Source organism: Lithobates pipiens, unplaced genomic scaffold, assembly GCF_037356315.1.
Source record: "Lithobates pipiens isolate NorthernLeopardFrog02 unplaced genomic scaffold, aLitPip1_a1.2 Scaffold_3, whole genome shotgun sequence".
NCBI classification, from domain to species: Eukaryota; Metazoa; Chordata; class Amphibia; order Anura; family Ranidae; genus Lithobates; species Lithobates pipiens.
Window position 1 is genome coordinate 101,262,422 of NW_027507790.1, and position 17,622 is coordinate 101,280,043.

General features: G+C 40.6%; 1 protein-coding gene across 2 annotated transcripts in view; it reads left to right on the forward strand.

Annotated features, from left to right (window-relative positions):
- OSBP2 (oxysterol binding protein 2) overlaps positions 1-17,622 on the forward strand; it is a 399,907-nt gene that overhangs the window by 211,922 nt on the left and 170,363 nt on the right. For both annotated transcript variants that reach the window (XM_077462100.1, XM_077462101.1), the window contains one exon: positions 11,462-11,712. In XM_077462100.1, coding sequence (XP_077318226.1) covers positions 11,462-11,712 — 251 coding nt within the window. The remainder of the gene's footprint in view (positions 1-11,461; positions 11,713-17,622) is intronic.

Consider the following 17,622-nt stretch of genomic DNA (forward strand, 5'->3'; position numbering starts at 1 on the left):
GTGGCCGGAGCCGCGATATCGTCACTCGGCATGCGCGTGGGACATTTCTTCCCGGCAGGGTCCGCCGTCTGCCGGACTTTCAGCTGAGAATCCCCTGTGCGCATGTGCCGCTGCAGTCAGCGGCACATTGCGAGGGGAATATCTCCTAAACCATACAGGTATTTTTTTTTACCTACAGGTACGCCTTATTATAGGCTTTCCTGTAGGTAAAAGTAAAAAAATTGACTATACAACCACTTTAAGGGCTAGTTTACACTTGTTTCAAAACAAGGCTCCAGGCGCTCTTGGTTAAAGCTCTCTTAACGCCAGTCAAAGTTCATGTCACTAAATAAAATGGTTAGCTTACAGTCCTGTTTACACCTTGTGTTTGCTTTGTTTCAGCTTTGCTTCAAAAATTATACCCCATGTAGCTTTAGTTGTGCTTCAAAGAGTCTTCAAAGCTTCCATAGAGCTCTATGACAAAGCTCGTTAGATGCACCTGTGGCTTTTGAAAGGCTTTAATTCAGCTTTAGCTTTGCTTTGTTTTGGAGAAAATGCAGGTGTGAGATATCAACACACACACACACACACACAGGGCATCTGCCAAGCTTCAACAAAGCTTCAAAAGAGCACCACTGAAGCTTCATCAAAGCACCACCAAAGCATCAAAAACACATCATAAAAGCTTGTTGAAGCAGTAGGAGCTTTAATGTGCCTTGAGGCCGAAGCAAGTATAAATGAGCTCTAAGAATGTTGGACCAGTTGTGACTGGTGGCATGTGATTGGTGAAAAAAGCAAGCAGATTTGCTTTTTCTTCCCTTTTTACATAATGTTTTCTTTATTTCTTGCTCTTCTATGTATGAGAGACAAACTATACTTATTTGTCAATCCAACTGTTTTGTATAGCCCCTTTTTTATTGGAAAAAAATAATAAAAATGATTGAAAATGAAAAAAGTAAGCAGAGAGATATTGGGTAACAGACATGCCTTTCCCACTCTGGATGGCTGTGTAAACTTTGGTTGCAGAAAACTACATACAACTCAGTTTAGTATAAAGTGAACAGGCTGTAATTTAGCATTATTTTTTTTTATTTGGATACCACTAACTATTCCTTGATGTAATGTGTTGCCTGTAATTACCCTTTAAGTGTTATCTGGGCACACAAAGAGATTATTCCACTTGTATCCAAAAAAAAATTCCTTGGTCATTACTGAAAACCAGAGACACATCTGTGCAACCAGTAAGCTCAAAATCCAGAATGCTGTCTTGACAATTAGGATATACTGGCAGCTTACCCTTATTTAATTAGCTAAAGAGTAAAGTATGGTACAACGTAATTCTTAACCAGTCTGAAACCATTTGTAAGGTATTTTACTGCACCATGTTGGCTCGCTACATTAAGGCTCTGGTTCCTTCTTCATAGAGCTGCAGAATAGGCTGTAAATGAGAATAATCAATTGATTCCCCCATCCTCTGAAAGCTCTTTTATTTAGACAGCCTCAGCACCCTTAGCTGTCCAAATACCCAAACAGTGACTACATCTGATTGGATGCAGTCAATGTTCAGTAAATTATCTATCATCTAGCTCCTTCAAATTTGAAGTCAACTTTTGTTAAACTGGGAGGAAATATCCACAACTCAAATTTTGTCCGATTGAGCAAGAATTTGCTGAAATTTGAGATATGACTTATGTCATTGACCCGGTCACCTAAAAAAAAAAGGGGGGGGGGTGAGAGAGAGGGGGGAGATAGGGAGTGGGAGTGAGGGAGGGATGACAGAGAGAGGAGGGTAGGGGGATGACAGAGAGGGAGGTGAGAGAGAAGGGGTGGAGGGTGAGAGGGTGGGTGAAAGAGAGGGGGTGGGGGTGAGTGAGAGGGGGTGGGGAGTTAGGGAGGGGTTAGAGAAAGAGGAGGGTAGGGGTGTGAGAGAAGGGAGGTGGGGGGGTGAAAGGATGGGTGAGAGGGAGGGGGGTGGGGGTGAGTGAGACAGGGGGTGTACGCTATAATGTTGCAGTTACGATAAAAATCACAGATTGCCACCATTACTAGTAAAAAAAAAATAATAATAAAAATGCTATAAATCTATCCCCTATTTTGTAAACGCTATAACTTTTGCGCAAACCAATCAATATAAGCTTATTGGGATTTTTCTTCTTTTTTTTTTTTTTTATACACCAAAACTATGTAGAAGAATCCATATCGGCCTAAACTGAGGAAAAAATTTGCTTTAAAAAAAATAAAATAAAAATGGGGCTATTTATTCTAGCAAAAAGTACAGAATGTTTTTTTTTTTTCAAAATTGTCACTGGTGTTTTTTTGTGTTTATAGTGCAAAAAATAAACGCAGAGGCGATCAAATACCACCAAAAGAAAGCTCTATTTGTGGGAAAAAAAGGACGTCAATTTTGTTTGAGTGCAACATCGCACGACTGTGCAATTAAAGTGACGCAGTGCCGAATCACAAAAAGCGCTTTAGTCAAGAAGGGGGTAAATTCTTTCCGGGTTAAATAAGAGAGTCACTTTAATGAAAGGTCCAGGTAAAATTTGGTCTCTGTGGTTTAGTCTACATCATTGCTGTTGTATCGGTTTTTAAATTAGTCTATAAGTATGTATGAAATTATAAAACATACAGAATATATACACTTCAGTGTCCTGTTTTCAAATTTGGGAACATCATTATAATTCAACTTTGCTTGGAAATTTGTCTGGTCTCTTTTATACTTTAACACAAAGCTGGAACTCTATTCTGATGAAGGTCATTCCTGTCTATCAACAGGAAGTCTGCTGATTATATTTCACTCATAGGGATTTCGTGCCGCTCATCCGATGTGTTATCTCACTGTTCTCTTATTCAATGAACCGCTGTTTTTCATTAGCGAATAAATTGATAACATGATCACATCTCTCCTGTGCATGCATAAGAAAATATACTATTTTGGGAGATTGATTTTCAAATAGAACAGAAAGTTAATCCTTTTATTTTGAAGAAGGTGTAAAAGTTTAAATTAGGAGGACACAAATGCTTTACAATATAATTCACAGGTCTGCGGGGAACCATAAAATGCCCATTAACAGCCAATTACATTGGTGCATCTTGTTAGCAATTTCAAACAGAGATGTGTGTTCCTGGAAAGAAAAAACAGAAATTATATGGCACCTATTATTTTTTAGACACTTATTCATTATAATCTATTCTGTCCTATCTTCAAAATCAATGGTACTATTATTGAATGGGCAAATCTATATACATAGAAGAAAAAAAAGACCCAGTTGGTTTGGTAATCCATAAAGCTTTACTTATCTTTACCTCACTTCTAGTCACTGAGCTGGAACAAGTATGTGATATAGAGGGCCTGGTCACATTACTGAGTAATACAAAAATTACCAGCACACTTTTGTTGCATAATTTGCAAATGAATGTAAAGCTACATTGACCCATAAATGCTTCTCTGAAAAGTGAGGTCCCTAACTCTCGAACTCTCGAACTATCTAACCATCTGAATTATCAACTTGGGACACAAATATAGCACTGCATAGACTGAGGCCTAGGCATGCCTTGGAGGTAGCCCCATCATCTTTAAAGGTGCAGCAACACTCCAGACAAAGACTTGCCCAAGACAACTGTAGACCTCCAGTGCACCAAATTCTACAATGCAAAATGTCAGCCATCCAAATTGGCTACCCCAAAAAAGGTGCATATGGCCAGGACTATTAACAAAACAATTGGAAATTTTCCCAGCACGCTCTCCAAAAAGCCTAAATGTGTACCTTTCTTTTCAGTAGTTATAAATTGAGCTGCTGCTATTATTGTCCCATCACTTTTCTGGGCATGTTCAAGGTCGGGGATTCTTAAAAGCTGAACACCAGGAAGATATGAAAAAGTATGAATAAATGCTATTATGCAGTGGTGGCTACTCATGTAGGGCGCAGGGGCACCTCCCCTAATTCATGCACCCAACCCCTAATCTACATGCAGGGCGCCGAATGCATGAATTCCAATGTTTTTTTTTTAAAGCACATGATTAGAGCCTGGGGCTCAAATTGGCTTCAAAAAGGGTGGGCTCAGGGAGCAAAGCACTGTGCCCTGAGCCCAACCAGTTGTGTGATATTATCGAATTAATATTCTTTAATTTCTTCCTGTGTCTCCTCCCGGCCAATCGGGAAGCAAGTCCTGACCTGAGCTCTTCATTGCACATCCATTCCAGATGCTTGTATGTGATATCAAATACATCACATACAAGCACATGGGCTGGATGCGAGAGGTGGATCAGCAGGATGAGTGTGCCAGGACAAGTAGATGTGTCTCATCTCTGCTTCCTTTCACTACTCTGCATATCGCACTTACAGTATCATAGATGAGAAGAGGGTAGATTGGTGGAGCAGATGAGCAGGAGGGTACAGCGGTGGGGAAAATGAGCAGGAGGGGTTCAGTGGTGGGGCAGAAGAGCAGGAGGATAGAGTGGCGGGGCAGATGTGCAGGGTGGTACAGTGGTGGAAGATATAAGGGGGTTCAGCAGTGGGACAGAGGAGCAGGGAGCTACAGTGATGGGGCAAATGAACAGGGGGTTCAGTGTTGGGGCAGATGAGAAAGGGGTTCAGCGGTGGGACAGAAGAGCAGGGGGGTAAAGCAGTGTTTCAGATCTGAAAGGAGGTGCATTGGTGGGACAGGTGAGCAGGGGGGTTACAGTGTTTTGGCAGAAAAGCGGGGAATACAGAGGTGGGGCAGATATACAGGGGGTACAGTGGCGGGGCAGAGGAGAAAAGAGGTACATTGGTGGAACAGATGAGCAGGGGGTTACAGTGGTGAGGCAGATGTGCAGAGGGGTGCCGAGGAGAAAGGAGGTACATTGGTGGAATACATGAGCGGGGGTTGCAGTGGTGGGGCGCAAGAACAGGGGGAACAGAGGTGGAACAGATGTGCAGGAGGTACAGTGATGGGGCAGATGAGAAAGGGGGTTACAGTACTGGGGCAGATGAGCAGATAGGTTCAGTGTTAGGATAGATGAGAAGATGGTTCAGTGGTGAGAAAGAAGAACATGGGGGTACGGCAGTGGAGCAGATGTGCAGGGAGGTACAGTGGTGGGGCAGATGAGAAAGGGGGAACATTGGCGGGGAAGCTGAGCAGTGGGGTTACAGTGGTGGGACAGACGAGCAGGACTGTACAGTGGTGGGGCAGATGTACAGGAGGTTACAGTGGTGGGACAGATGTGCAGGGGTTACAGTGGTGGGGCAGATGAGCAGGGGGTACGGTGGTGGGGCAGATGGGCAGGGGGTACAGTGGTGGGACAGATGTGCAAGGTAGTACAGTGGTGGGGCAGTTGTGCAGGGAGATACAGTGGTGGGGCAGTTGTGCAGGGAGATACAGTGGTGGGGCAGATTAGCAGGAGGGTACAGTGGTGGGCAGATGAGCAGCAAGTTAATGCAACATGTGCTCAGAAGCCATCTTAAAAATCAGTCTCCATTTTTAAAAACAATAGTTGCACAATAAATATTTTAAAACTTTTCTAACATATATGATAGATGAGCAGGGGGGACGCTGATCTGAGGTGTGGAGTTGCAGGAATTGGGGCTGATCTGAGGCGTGAGAGTGCAGGATGTTAATTTCTCACTACTAAAGTAGTTTACAGCATTTACTTTATAAAAAATCCTTTTTGTGATAGGGAGCGTGAAGTTGACATTTTTTTGTTATAAAATCGGCACGCTCAGTTTCTTTGAAAACATTTTTGGGCACACTGTGCTCAAAAGGTTGCCTACCCCTGGTTTGGATCAAAGCATATTCATGTGTTAGAATGGCCCAATCAAAGTCCCGAGCTAAATACAATTGAGAATCTGTGGCAAGAATTGAAAATTGCTGTTCACAGACGCTCTCTGTCCAATCTGACAGAGCTTGAGCTATTTTGAAAAGAAGAATGGGCAAAAATGTCACTCTCTAGATGTGCAAAGCTGGTAGAGACATCCCCAAAAAGTCTTGCAGCTGTAATTACAGCGAAAGGGGGTTCTACAAAGTATTGGAGGCTGAATACAAATGCACGCCACACCTTTCAGATATTTTTTTTTTTTTTTATTTGAAAAATTACATTTTCCTTCTACTTCACAATTCTGTGCCACTTTCTGTTATCACATAAAATCCCAATAAAAATACATTGATGTTTTTGGTGGTGACATAACAAAAACTTTTAACATTTCAGAGGGTATAATGAATACTTTTCCAAGGCACTGTACCTGTTTATCTACATTTTTATCTTCTCGACATCCCTTCAAAAGTGCAGAATTGTGATAAAATCTTTCTTCATCTGTCAGTTTTACAGAGGAGGGGGCAGGGAGCTGCACTTAGGCCCCTTTCACACTGGGACGGGAGCGGTGTCAGCAGTAAAGCGGAACTATTTTTAGCGCCGATTTACCGTCCTTTTATCGGCGGTATTCAGGTGGTTTTAACCCCGCTAGCAGGGTGGTTTTAACCCCCACTAGCAGCCTAAAAAGGGTTAAAACCGACCGCAAAGGGGACGAGCAGCGGTATAGCCACGCTGCCCTATTGATTTCAATGGGTAGGATCAATTTAGGAGCGGTGAATACACTACTCCAAAGATACTGCTAGCAGGACTTTTTTCACCGTCCTGCTAGCACACCACTCCAGTCTGAAAGCCTTCCGGCTTTCACACTGAAGTGAAAGGGGCTGTTTTTTTCAGGTGCTATTTTTAACGCTGTAGCGCCTGAAAACCGCCTCAGTGTGAAAAGGGCCTTAGAGCTCTTGTGCAATGTTTGAGAGCTGTTTGGAGTCAAGGAAGGATACAGAGCTTGTTGTGAATAGACAAGCTGTGTGCTGAGCTCTCCTCCCCATCCCAAATTTATCTCATGTGTCAGGAAAACTTGTCAGAAGTGACTCATGCTGATAACAAAAGAACAAAGCACCAGAGAGAAACAACACTTAGAGCTTTGGTGAGAGAAAAATAAACACTACAGATATACTGTATGTTCTTTGTTCAGATTTCATAACTGAGGTTTACAACCACTTTTAAGTGGAACTTCACTCTCAATCAACACAGACTATTTTGAATCCTTATGCTTTTAGCATTAGTAAAGATAGGAAAATATATCATACTGTATTGTTAAAACTGTTTTTTTTTTACATTTCTTTATTTATTTCCTAGTTTCCTTGCCTATGAAAATTATGTCAAACATCCCAGAATTATTCAGTAGGGGTTTACTCAGCTAAGCACACTCTCCTGCCTGCATGCCTGAGATAAGGGGAGATGGATTTCAGGAAGTAAATGCTACATGAATCATCTGCTGTTACTGAAGATGGCCAAGGCCAGAAATGCTAGGGAGGTGTTTTTGTAAGTAAAAAGCAAAATTACAGCAAAATAAAGTATTAGGGACATGGATTGGGTAGTTTGCTTTGAATATTAAAAATTTATAAAATAGCGCTTTTGGTTTGTGGTGCTCAGATACAGTGTAGAACCATTTCAAGTAAATTCGGGGCATATTCATTCATTGTAAATAGAGGACAGGTCAAACATTTTATTACCCTTAACTATTAAGGGTGGCAGTCTGTATGCTTAGGGAGTGGAGAGAAATCTATATGTATTTTATTGACATATCATTTATTTCTATTCTAGTTAGCATCTGTGGCTGAATCTCCACAAGAGATTAATGGCTTAACAGAATAATATATTGCTTTCTAAGCATCGGTTGATTCAGCATTTCATGGCTTTCTAAAAGTAAACATTTTAAAGCTTCATTAGTGCTGTTCTGCATACGAAAATGTTTCAGGTGGAAAAAGTGCTTTGTTTGCTGTTTGGGGAATTCATTTAATTCTGCTGTCCTAGAGTCTGTCATTCTGTTCAGTTTATTGCTTTCTGCTACAATCCACAAAGCTCCTGGCCTTGTGCATGATAGGAACCTTGGCATAGACACAGGGGGTTATTTACTAAAGGAAAATCCACTTTGCGCTGCAAGTGCACTTGGAAGTAAAGTTGCTGTAGATCCAAGGTGGACATGCAAGGAAAATAAAAAAAAAGCATTTTAGCTTGCACATGATTGGATGATGAAATCAGCAGAGCTTCCACTCATTTCAGATCTACCCCTTAGATTTAGAGCGACTGCACTTTCAAGTGCACTTTCAGTGCAAAGTGGATTTGCCTTTTGTAAATAACCCCCATCAGTCTTGGTGTCAGCACAACTACACTGAGGGAGTAAGACAAGGGCACTTTCCTTCTTAGAAAATTTTCTGGAAAGCAAGCTCTGAACTGCGAACTGAGACATCCCGTCATCTCCAGCCAATGGCTCAGGAAACCCATATGAATTTTTGCATGATACGCAAATTCTAATTGATTTGATTATTTGATTTAGTTACAACAGGGCTTCTCAGCCAGGTTTCTGTGGAACCCTTGGGTTGCTCCAGAGGTTGCTAGGGGTTCCTTGAGCAATGAGCATTTTATGCCTCTCAGATAAGTTCCCACTGACACCATTGATCTTTTTAGCTATCTGTAAGGAAGTAAATCTTCCCAATGACCAAAAATGTAAGGAACGTTTTTCCCGTTATGACTATCACACCAATGTATCATGAGTTGTAGATATAGTCATTTTTGCCAGGGGTTCCCTAAGACCAGAAAGTTATTTCAAGGGTTCCTCTGTGTTGAATAGGTTGAGAAAGGCTGGATTACAGCATGTAGTTTACCTATTTACCGAGATAACAGTAACAAAAGATCGGGGAGTTTGCCAACTTCTATTAAGATTGTAGAGTTTTGTGGTTGTAGATATTTGCAGATGCTTCAAAATCTCTGGTACCAGGTTTGAGGACATCAGTATGTTCAGGGAGATGCTGTCAATTGTCCTGATATATATATATCAGCATATATAGGGGTTTATTTACTAAAGGCAAATCTACTTTGCACGGCAAGTGCACTTGGAAGTGCAGTCGCTGTAGATCCGAGGGTGACATGCATGGAAAATAAAAAACAGCATTTTTGCTTGTACATGATTGGATGATAAAATCAGCAGAGCTTCCCCTGATTTCAGATGTTCCCCTCAGATTTACAGTGACTGCACTTCCAAGTGAACTTCCAAGTAGTTGTAGTGCAAAGTGGATTTGCCTTTAGTAAATCAACCCCATAGTGTATGGTGTAGGTTGTACTAATGCAGAAATACATTACATGGATTGCTACTAAGTAGAACAAGTGGTATGACCCATACATCAGAAGACATTGTATAATTTTAATAGTGAAAGAGTCTTCCTCTGTGCCTGTTTCTGGGCTTAGGGACCTCCAGCAATATCTCCGATATACTGGTAAATGCAACTATAACGCATTATATATTGGTTAGTGATTGCAAAGCTTGCATTGTCTCATTAGTTGTTTCCTGGTCTGTTCCAACTAGCTGAGAAATACTAAAGGTAGAAATAAGCACTCTAGCACAAGGACATAAATGTAAACCGCCCTGAATCGTTTTTGATAAAAAAACCTTGAGACACTATTATGCTTTTTCGATAAATAGTACAAAGGGAAAAGCAGTAAGTGCAAATTGCAATAGTACACAGCAGCCATTAACTTTACTAAAAATATATTAGTAGAAGATGGATGGTGGCTATGGGTACTGCTCAGTTGATATTTTGCTCATTGCTAAATTATGATGAACAACCCCTTGTAAAAGAAAGTATTTACACTGTTTCTTAGGTTGTAATTATTAGTTATGTAGTCATTTTAGATACAAATAATCCTAGGTGTAATTTGTTTACTCTATATGGCCATATTTATTACATTTGTATCTTTATTGTAGCTATTATTTATGGAGAAGCTCGGTGGTTTGTAATATTTTGTTTAGATATTTTATACTTCTTTTTATATATTTTTTAACTGTGATTGTAACTCTTTCTAATAGTGAAGTATTTTTTAGCCCCTGGCAAAGGCTGACCTTAGAGATATTATTATGTCTTCCACAAGCGTTCATATCTTTGTAGCAGATTATTTCCCCTGGGGTCTGCATAGCACAGTGCAGAATTCCTCATCCACAGATGAGACGCAGAGTTTGTATTAAATACGATAATTATTTATAATGTTTCAGTTCTTCCTCTTTATCAGATAAAATTGTGCTGATTCTTCTGACTAGAGAGAGGCTACTTGTAAACTGAAATTGTAAATATGCTGCTAGCATTGAAACTGACTTTGTTTAATCACTGCTAAAATAAAAGGTAGGCTTCATGCTTTTAGAGGCATTTTGCGTTTGGGTTTTTTATTTACCTCTAAATCCCCCTCAATGCAATGCCCCGTACACACGATCGGACTTTCTGCCAACCAAACAGTGGATTTTTGTTCGAAGGTTGTTGGCTCAAACTTGTCTTGCATACACACGGTCACACAAATGTTGGCCAACAATTATGAACATGGGAACGTGGTGACGTACGACAAGCCGAGAAAAAGTACGTTCAATAGCCAGTGCGGCTCCTTCTGCTTGATTCCGAGCATGCATGAACTTTTGTGCGATGGACTTGTGTACACATGATCGTAAATTCCGACAACAAAGTTTTGTTGGTGGAAAATTTGAGAACCTGCTAGCCAACATTTATTAGTGGAAAGTCCGACAACAAATGTTCAATGGAGCATACACACGGGTCGGATTTTCCACCAACAAGCTCACATCCGACATTTGTTGGCGGAAAATCCGATCGTGTGTATGGGGCATTAGCCTATCTGTCCATGCACACATAAGCATTTACAGGCATTGGCAGCAGGAAAAAAACCTGCTGCCAGTGCGCTGAAGAGCAGCAGCATTTTGGCTGAAGAAATGACTGACACACCTAAATGCCCTAAACACACTTAAGCATTCATTTAAACAGCCAGAACACATTTTTATTCTGGCCAATGAAATGAATGAACATCCTAGCGTTGATGCACTTAGATCTGTCTAAAGGCACCTAAACGCCTTCATAAAAATGCTGCTTTTTTTCCTGGGCAAAGCTGGGCAAATGCCCAATGTGCATGGGACTTTAAAGTGGTTCTAAAGCCTAAACAAAGCGGTTATATACCTTTTATTTTTATTTATTTTTTTACCTACAGGTAACCCTACAATAAGGCATACCTTTTAGGTAAAATGAATATCTCCTAAACCTTTATGGTTTAGGGGATATTCACTTTGCATGCAGTCGCTGTGAAGGCTGGCCGAAAGTCCGGCAGACGCTGCCAGACCTTGCTGGAAAGAATTCTCCCACGCACATGAGCTGGAAGGACCTCATCGCCGCTCCGGTCACTCACAGCGCCGAGAGCAAAATGTCAGCTCCTGAGGCATGGACCGGGATGGTATACGGGGACCTCATTCTAAGGTGAGTATTTCATAATGAGCTAGTATACGTTGCATATATGAATATGAAATACATATATGCATATATGAATGTATAAATAAATGTATAAATGAATATGAAAAAAATATAAATATCTTTAAGCACTACTGCAGATTTCAATTGTAATTGTGAACTGTCTGTGTTTATGCAGATGACTCTGGGGACGAGGAACCAAGCTCACAGTCTGACAAGAGTGAGTTGCATAGCTCTCTAAAAGCTCTGACCAGTAAGCTGGATGACCTCAGCACATGCAATGACCTCATCGCTAAGCATGGAGCCGCCCTCCAACGCTCATTGAGTGAGCTGGAGAACCTTAAACTGCCAACAGAGAGCAGCGAGAAGATCAAATCTGTAAATGAAAGGGCCACTCTCTTCAGGATCACTTCCAATGCAATGATCAATGTGAGTTCAATAATTTGTCAGTCTTTACATACGTCTTTCAGGATTTCTCTAACATAACAGTAGGGTAAGACGTAGGTTTACAAATGTAAAAAGTGCCACTGTGTCTCATTTATCCTGATAATGATATACACTGAGAAAAATTATAAATGCAACACTTTTGTGTTTGCCCCTATTTATCATGAGCTAAACTTAAAAATCTATGACTTTTTCTATGTACACAAAAGGCCTATTTCACTTAAATATTGTTCACAGATCTGTCTAAATCTGTGTTAGTGGGCACTTCTCCTTTGCTGAGATAATCCATCCACCTCAAAAAGGTGGCATATCAAGATGCTGATTAGACAGCATGATTATTGGACAGGCATGTCTTAGGCTGGCCATAATAAAAGACCACTCTAAAATATGCAGTTTTACTGTATTGGGGGGGGGGGGGGGGGTCAGGGGGGTCCGAAAACCAGTCAGTATCTGGTGTGACCACCATTTGCCTCACGAAGTGCAGCACATCTCCTTCACATAGAGTTGATCAGGTTGTTGATTGTGGCCTGTGGAATGTTGGTCCATTCCTCTTCGATGGCTGTGTGAAGTTGCTGGATAATTGCAGGAACTGGAACACGCTATCGTATACGCTGATCCAGAGCTTCCAAAACATGCTCAATGGGTGATATGTCCGGTGAGTATGCTGGCCATGCAAGAACTGGGATGTTTTCAGCTCCCAGAAATTGTGTACAGATCTTTGCAACATGGGGCCGTGCATTATCATGCTGCAACATGAGGTGATGGTCGTCGATGAATGGCACAACAATGGGCCTCAGGATCTCATCACAGTATTTCTGTGCATTCAAAATGCCATCAATGCCCCTGTGTTCGTTTTACATAACATACGTCTGCTCATACCATAACCCCACCACCACCATGGGCCACTCAATCCACAAGGTGTTGCGTTTATAATTTTGCTGAGTGTAGTTACTAGGAGTTAGGTACATTCAACTGACTTTCTCTGTTGAAGATGTTTTGTGAAGGTGTTATCTAAGCCACTTCTTCAGTTCTGATGTGAGAAAGGAAGACACCCAAACATTTATACCCACGCAGATAGAGCAGACACCTTATTCCAATCACCATGGCATGTGTGTGCCATTAACAAGAATGGAGGTGTAAAAGTTGTGGAAACACCCATTTTAGTTACATCAATGGTGTCAGGAAATCTGCATAGATGTTAATGATTCACATGGCCGAAGGTGTAAATTGTTAAAAATGCTTTTAAAAGATGTTAAAATGACTAGATTTGTCAGGACTCAGCAGTTTTCCTACACCTTAAGGAAAGTGATATTCTTTTAACTTCTTGGCGCCACCCCCTCCCAGGCCCTTTAAGGGGTTTCAGATGCCTGGAGGTGGGGCAGGGTTTATGATTATGTGACCGCCGTGGATTGGCTGTCACGGCAGTCACATGATCGGAAAGCTCCCGATCGCAAGCCCAACAGTTTTTGCAATTTTGCGCACAAATATGTGGTCGCTCTGCGCCAAGGCCCACCCGCCAAAAGGCCGCATATTTGCGTGCTGTCGGCACCAAGAGGTTAAGGATAGTGAGCATTTTGGTCAAAGGGGACAACTTGTTCACAAGAGGCATGAAAGGAGCCATCTATTTCAAAATGGAAAAAACTTTCTTAAACAAGGGTTGGGCCTTCTACACCATTTATTTTCCACGTATAATGTAGTTTCAACATCAATACCGCAGTGACAATTCATACCTTCAGCCATGTGAATCCAATATATGACACGCATGAGGTGCTGTCTTCCTGACACTGAATTATTTATCTAGAACAGGGTGGTTTCACAGCTTTCACACTTCCCATCATATTCATGGACAATCAACATCTGCATTGACACATTACATGGTGATTGGATTGAAGATGAACTCCTGGCACAGCCCACTGCAAGGGTTAATTACTCTTTTTGTCTAGGGGAGAGATAAAAAAGATATACTTATCTGATCCTCCCTACACAAGACCATCAGGTGAGTATAATGCCGCGTACACACGACCGGACTTTTCGTCAGACTAGGTCCGACGGTCTTCCCGGCGGGCTTTTCGGCGGACTTCCGACAGACTTCCAAACGAACGGACTTGGCCACACACGAATGGACTAAGTCTGTTCGAAAGTCCGCTCGTTTTAAACGTGATGACGTTAGACGGGACTAAAAAAGGAAGTTCAATAGCCAGTAGTCAGTAGCTGCCCTTGCTTCATATTTGGTCCGTCGGACCAGCATACAGATGAACGGTTTTCTGATAGGAATTGAGTCCGTCGGACAGATTTGAAACATTCTATTTCTAGGTCCGTCTGATTTTTTTTTAATGAAAAACATTTGGATTAGCCCACACACAATCGGATTGTCTGACAGACTGATTCCGTCGGACCTAGACTGCTGGAAAGTCTGGTTGTGTGCACGTGGCATAAGGCTTTCTCCTTTCCCATAGACAAAAATTAGCACTTAACTCTTGCATTGCAGGTACACTGCAAGGTAAAACATTTTTTTTTTTGCTTGGGGTTGGTCTTTAATGCTGCAGTATCTTCTTGATGCTCATTAGAGCCAAAGAAGTGACTTGGATACGCTACAAGACATCTTTAACATTACAGAACAAATTCAGCTGAATGTGACTACTATTATCTACAAAGCCACTGTTGTTTTCCTTTAAGAAAAGGAACTATTTGTTGAATGAGGACAATTATCCATTAGCATTTCAGGAATTTAATTGGTTGCATACCTAATCCACCCAATTAAAATCTTTTCAAACAAGCAAGTACTTAAATTTAGCCGCTGCTTATAGAGATTTGTATTTCCCTTTGAGCATTTAAAAGGTTTTGCTTTGTGGTCATGTTCACTGACCATGCAGCATTGGAATCATGTATTGTCCAATATTAATATACCTGGAAATAATAAGTGTTCCTATTCTTTGTCTCTGAAATACAAATTTCTCATTGTATTCTAATAAAATGCACAAACAACTTTGTATCTAGAAGGGGACACTATATGACTCATTTAATAAAAGTTCTAAGGGTTCAATTATTACATTAAGCGGTGTTCATAACAAAAAAAAACAATCTCCCACTCTGCTCCTATGCCCATCGCTGTGCCACTATTACCACCAACTGTCTACAGTACTAGGTGCTCACTTTATTGCATGCCACCACCCATATGTGACTGTTCTGGGGCCTGATTGGTTGCTCTAAGCTTTGTATTTTGCACCGTACCAGGATTTTTTTTTATACATCAGTGTTGGGGTTTGGTCTGGCAGATAAGTGGTGGTAAAGGTATCATACAGTGCCTAGCACAGTATGGGGTGCTCAGTTTGAGATTTGTTACAATGACCGGTATACTTTCATTTTAAGTAACATCATTTCAAATTATGTAGCAATGTGCTTAAATGTTAGTTTAATGTAAGGCTTCTGCTTAGCTCACATTAGGTGCCAGAAGATATAGAATTTATGGGGTTTTTAAAAGTTAACAAACTTCAATTTCAAAGTCCTGTTATACCATTCACAGATTACATGGAAATGTTTCAGGAGATATTCAGTACTGATGATCTTGGAAATAAAGTTGAAGGTAGAGATGCAGATATCCTGAAGAAGAAATTGTCAGTTGCCTTTGTTAAATGTCCTTAGTGCTAAAATAATAACAGCAAACAATGGGCTACAAAGCAAAGACCTCCTATACAGTACCAAATACTTAATTTGTACAGAACTGTTGCATAATGTAATGTTTGTTCCTTTGACTTCCTTTTGTTTTATTAGGGACTTGTGTAAGGAAGAACAAGGATGTTTTGTAACTGAATTCTGACCATAATGTGTCCATGTCAGGAAGTTTAGTAAAAAATGAGTTGATCAACTCTCTGCAGCATACAGTAGATGTTTTAGCATTAAACATTTAAAAGGCAAAGTTCTGTTTTACACCAGAGGTGTTACACATGCAGGTACTTTTCCTTTGGATTGCTGAGACTCCTCTGCTTGGGCCTTCAGCAGGCAGAAGAGACCAGTTGTGTTGCAGGGAATGTGCCAACGTAATCTCCTATTTTTTGATCCCTTACTCCTGAGTCCTGGGCAATCTTTCCTCCACTCTGGTCATTCTTCCTTCTACATTTCTATTGGTTCCTCTGCTAACCTATCTGTTGTTGAGGAACAAATAGGAAAGCATTAAGAAAAACCTGGGGCAAATAGGAAAATACGGAAGTGTTTACTTTGCATCCTGGTCATGGGATGAAGGAGAGATTTCTGAATGCGGATGACTGAAGCTGCTGTGAATCCTGTTTTACAAAGCACTCCTTTTTTCTCCAACCAAAAAAGTGGATAAATGACTTATTTAATGACGTTGGATGGTAACGAATTAGCGGCTTGTCAGTGAATTTGAGTATCTAAAAGTTTTGTGTTTAAACATTTCCAATTACAATTTATATCTGTTAAGTGCCTCAGCTGCTCTACTAGTGTGGTAGAGGCCTTGCCTCAACCTAGTGAAGCTGTGCCTGCAGATCAATGGCTGCCAATTGGCTGTTTTACTGTATTTTTGCTACATGTTGGCACCAAAGCTGTTTCCTATGCTGAGCAAGCGAGAAATTTACTAATTATCAGTGAAGGAAATTACTTTCATGCGTTGCAATCAAAAAATGACAGCATCCAGGGAGGAAGGAATAGTATGCGTTCTAGCAGGAAATACAAAGAGTAGGGATTATCCACAGGACTTCCCTACTTAAGAGGACCAATGATTTATATAGTCCACGATACCACCAGCAAGGTGTTGATTACTGTATCCAAACACTAGACATGTGCAATTAGTTTTGTACTAATCAAAAATTCTTACGATTCGTACGAATATGAAATACGAATTTTTATGCATACAAATTCTGTACGAAATACGAAATTTTGTATACGAACTTCAGATCCAAATTCCGTTACAACAGAATCAAACAGAATGTTTGTTAACTATGATTATTCGTTATGAGGAAGTTAAAAACCCCCAGGAAGTCAGCACAGCACAGGGATGTTGGGAGCCCCTCATAATGATAAATTCATCATAACGAAAACTCTTAATTGTTACGAAAAGTTAACAAACCTAAAAATTAAAAACCCAGGAAGTCAGCACAGCACTGAATGGAGGAAGCCCTTCATAATGATATAATCATCATAAAGAACATTCGTAAATTGTAAACTGTAATCTAATGAAATTTCATATGAGCACAACTCAGCACAACTCAACCCCATGCCTATTTTTAAGAACATTGACCAACTCATGTGATGTTGAAGGTCTCACAGGGTTCTTCTGGGAACAGAGTTTTTTGTCACCACAGCAAAGCACACAGCAGGTCACCGCACAGACAGTGTGCCATGAATGCAGAATAAAATACGAATGCGCTGGTCGCATCATCAACAAAAATTGAAAGTGAAATCTCATTAATGGCACAGTGTTGCAGGTTTATGGAGAGGTCTACATTACACGAGGCATGCACATTAACTGGAGTAAAGTACAAAATGTGAGTTTAATTTTGCTGTAAGGAAACTATGTAAAACAGCACACCTTCCACTGATTGAAACCCAAGATTCTAGGATTAGAAGATCAGAGACTCTTCAAAGAATGTGATGAATGTACAGAGTTCAAATATTTAATGAGCAGAGGTACGATGTCTTTTTCTAAATCCACCAAAAATAACTTTTAATGGAAGACGCTCTTTGCACCCACTCCATTTTTAGGGGAAGAGAATCTTATCATGATTATCTTTCCAAAGACATTGAACATTACCTGGATGCCTTGCTGTAAAATCTGTTACAGATCTTATTCTATCAGTTAAGAACTTTTTTTTTATTACAAGATTTTTAATGATGGGATTTTGCAGCATTCATATCAAATGAATCACCAGTTTTCCATTA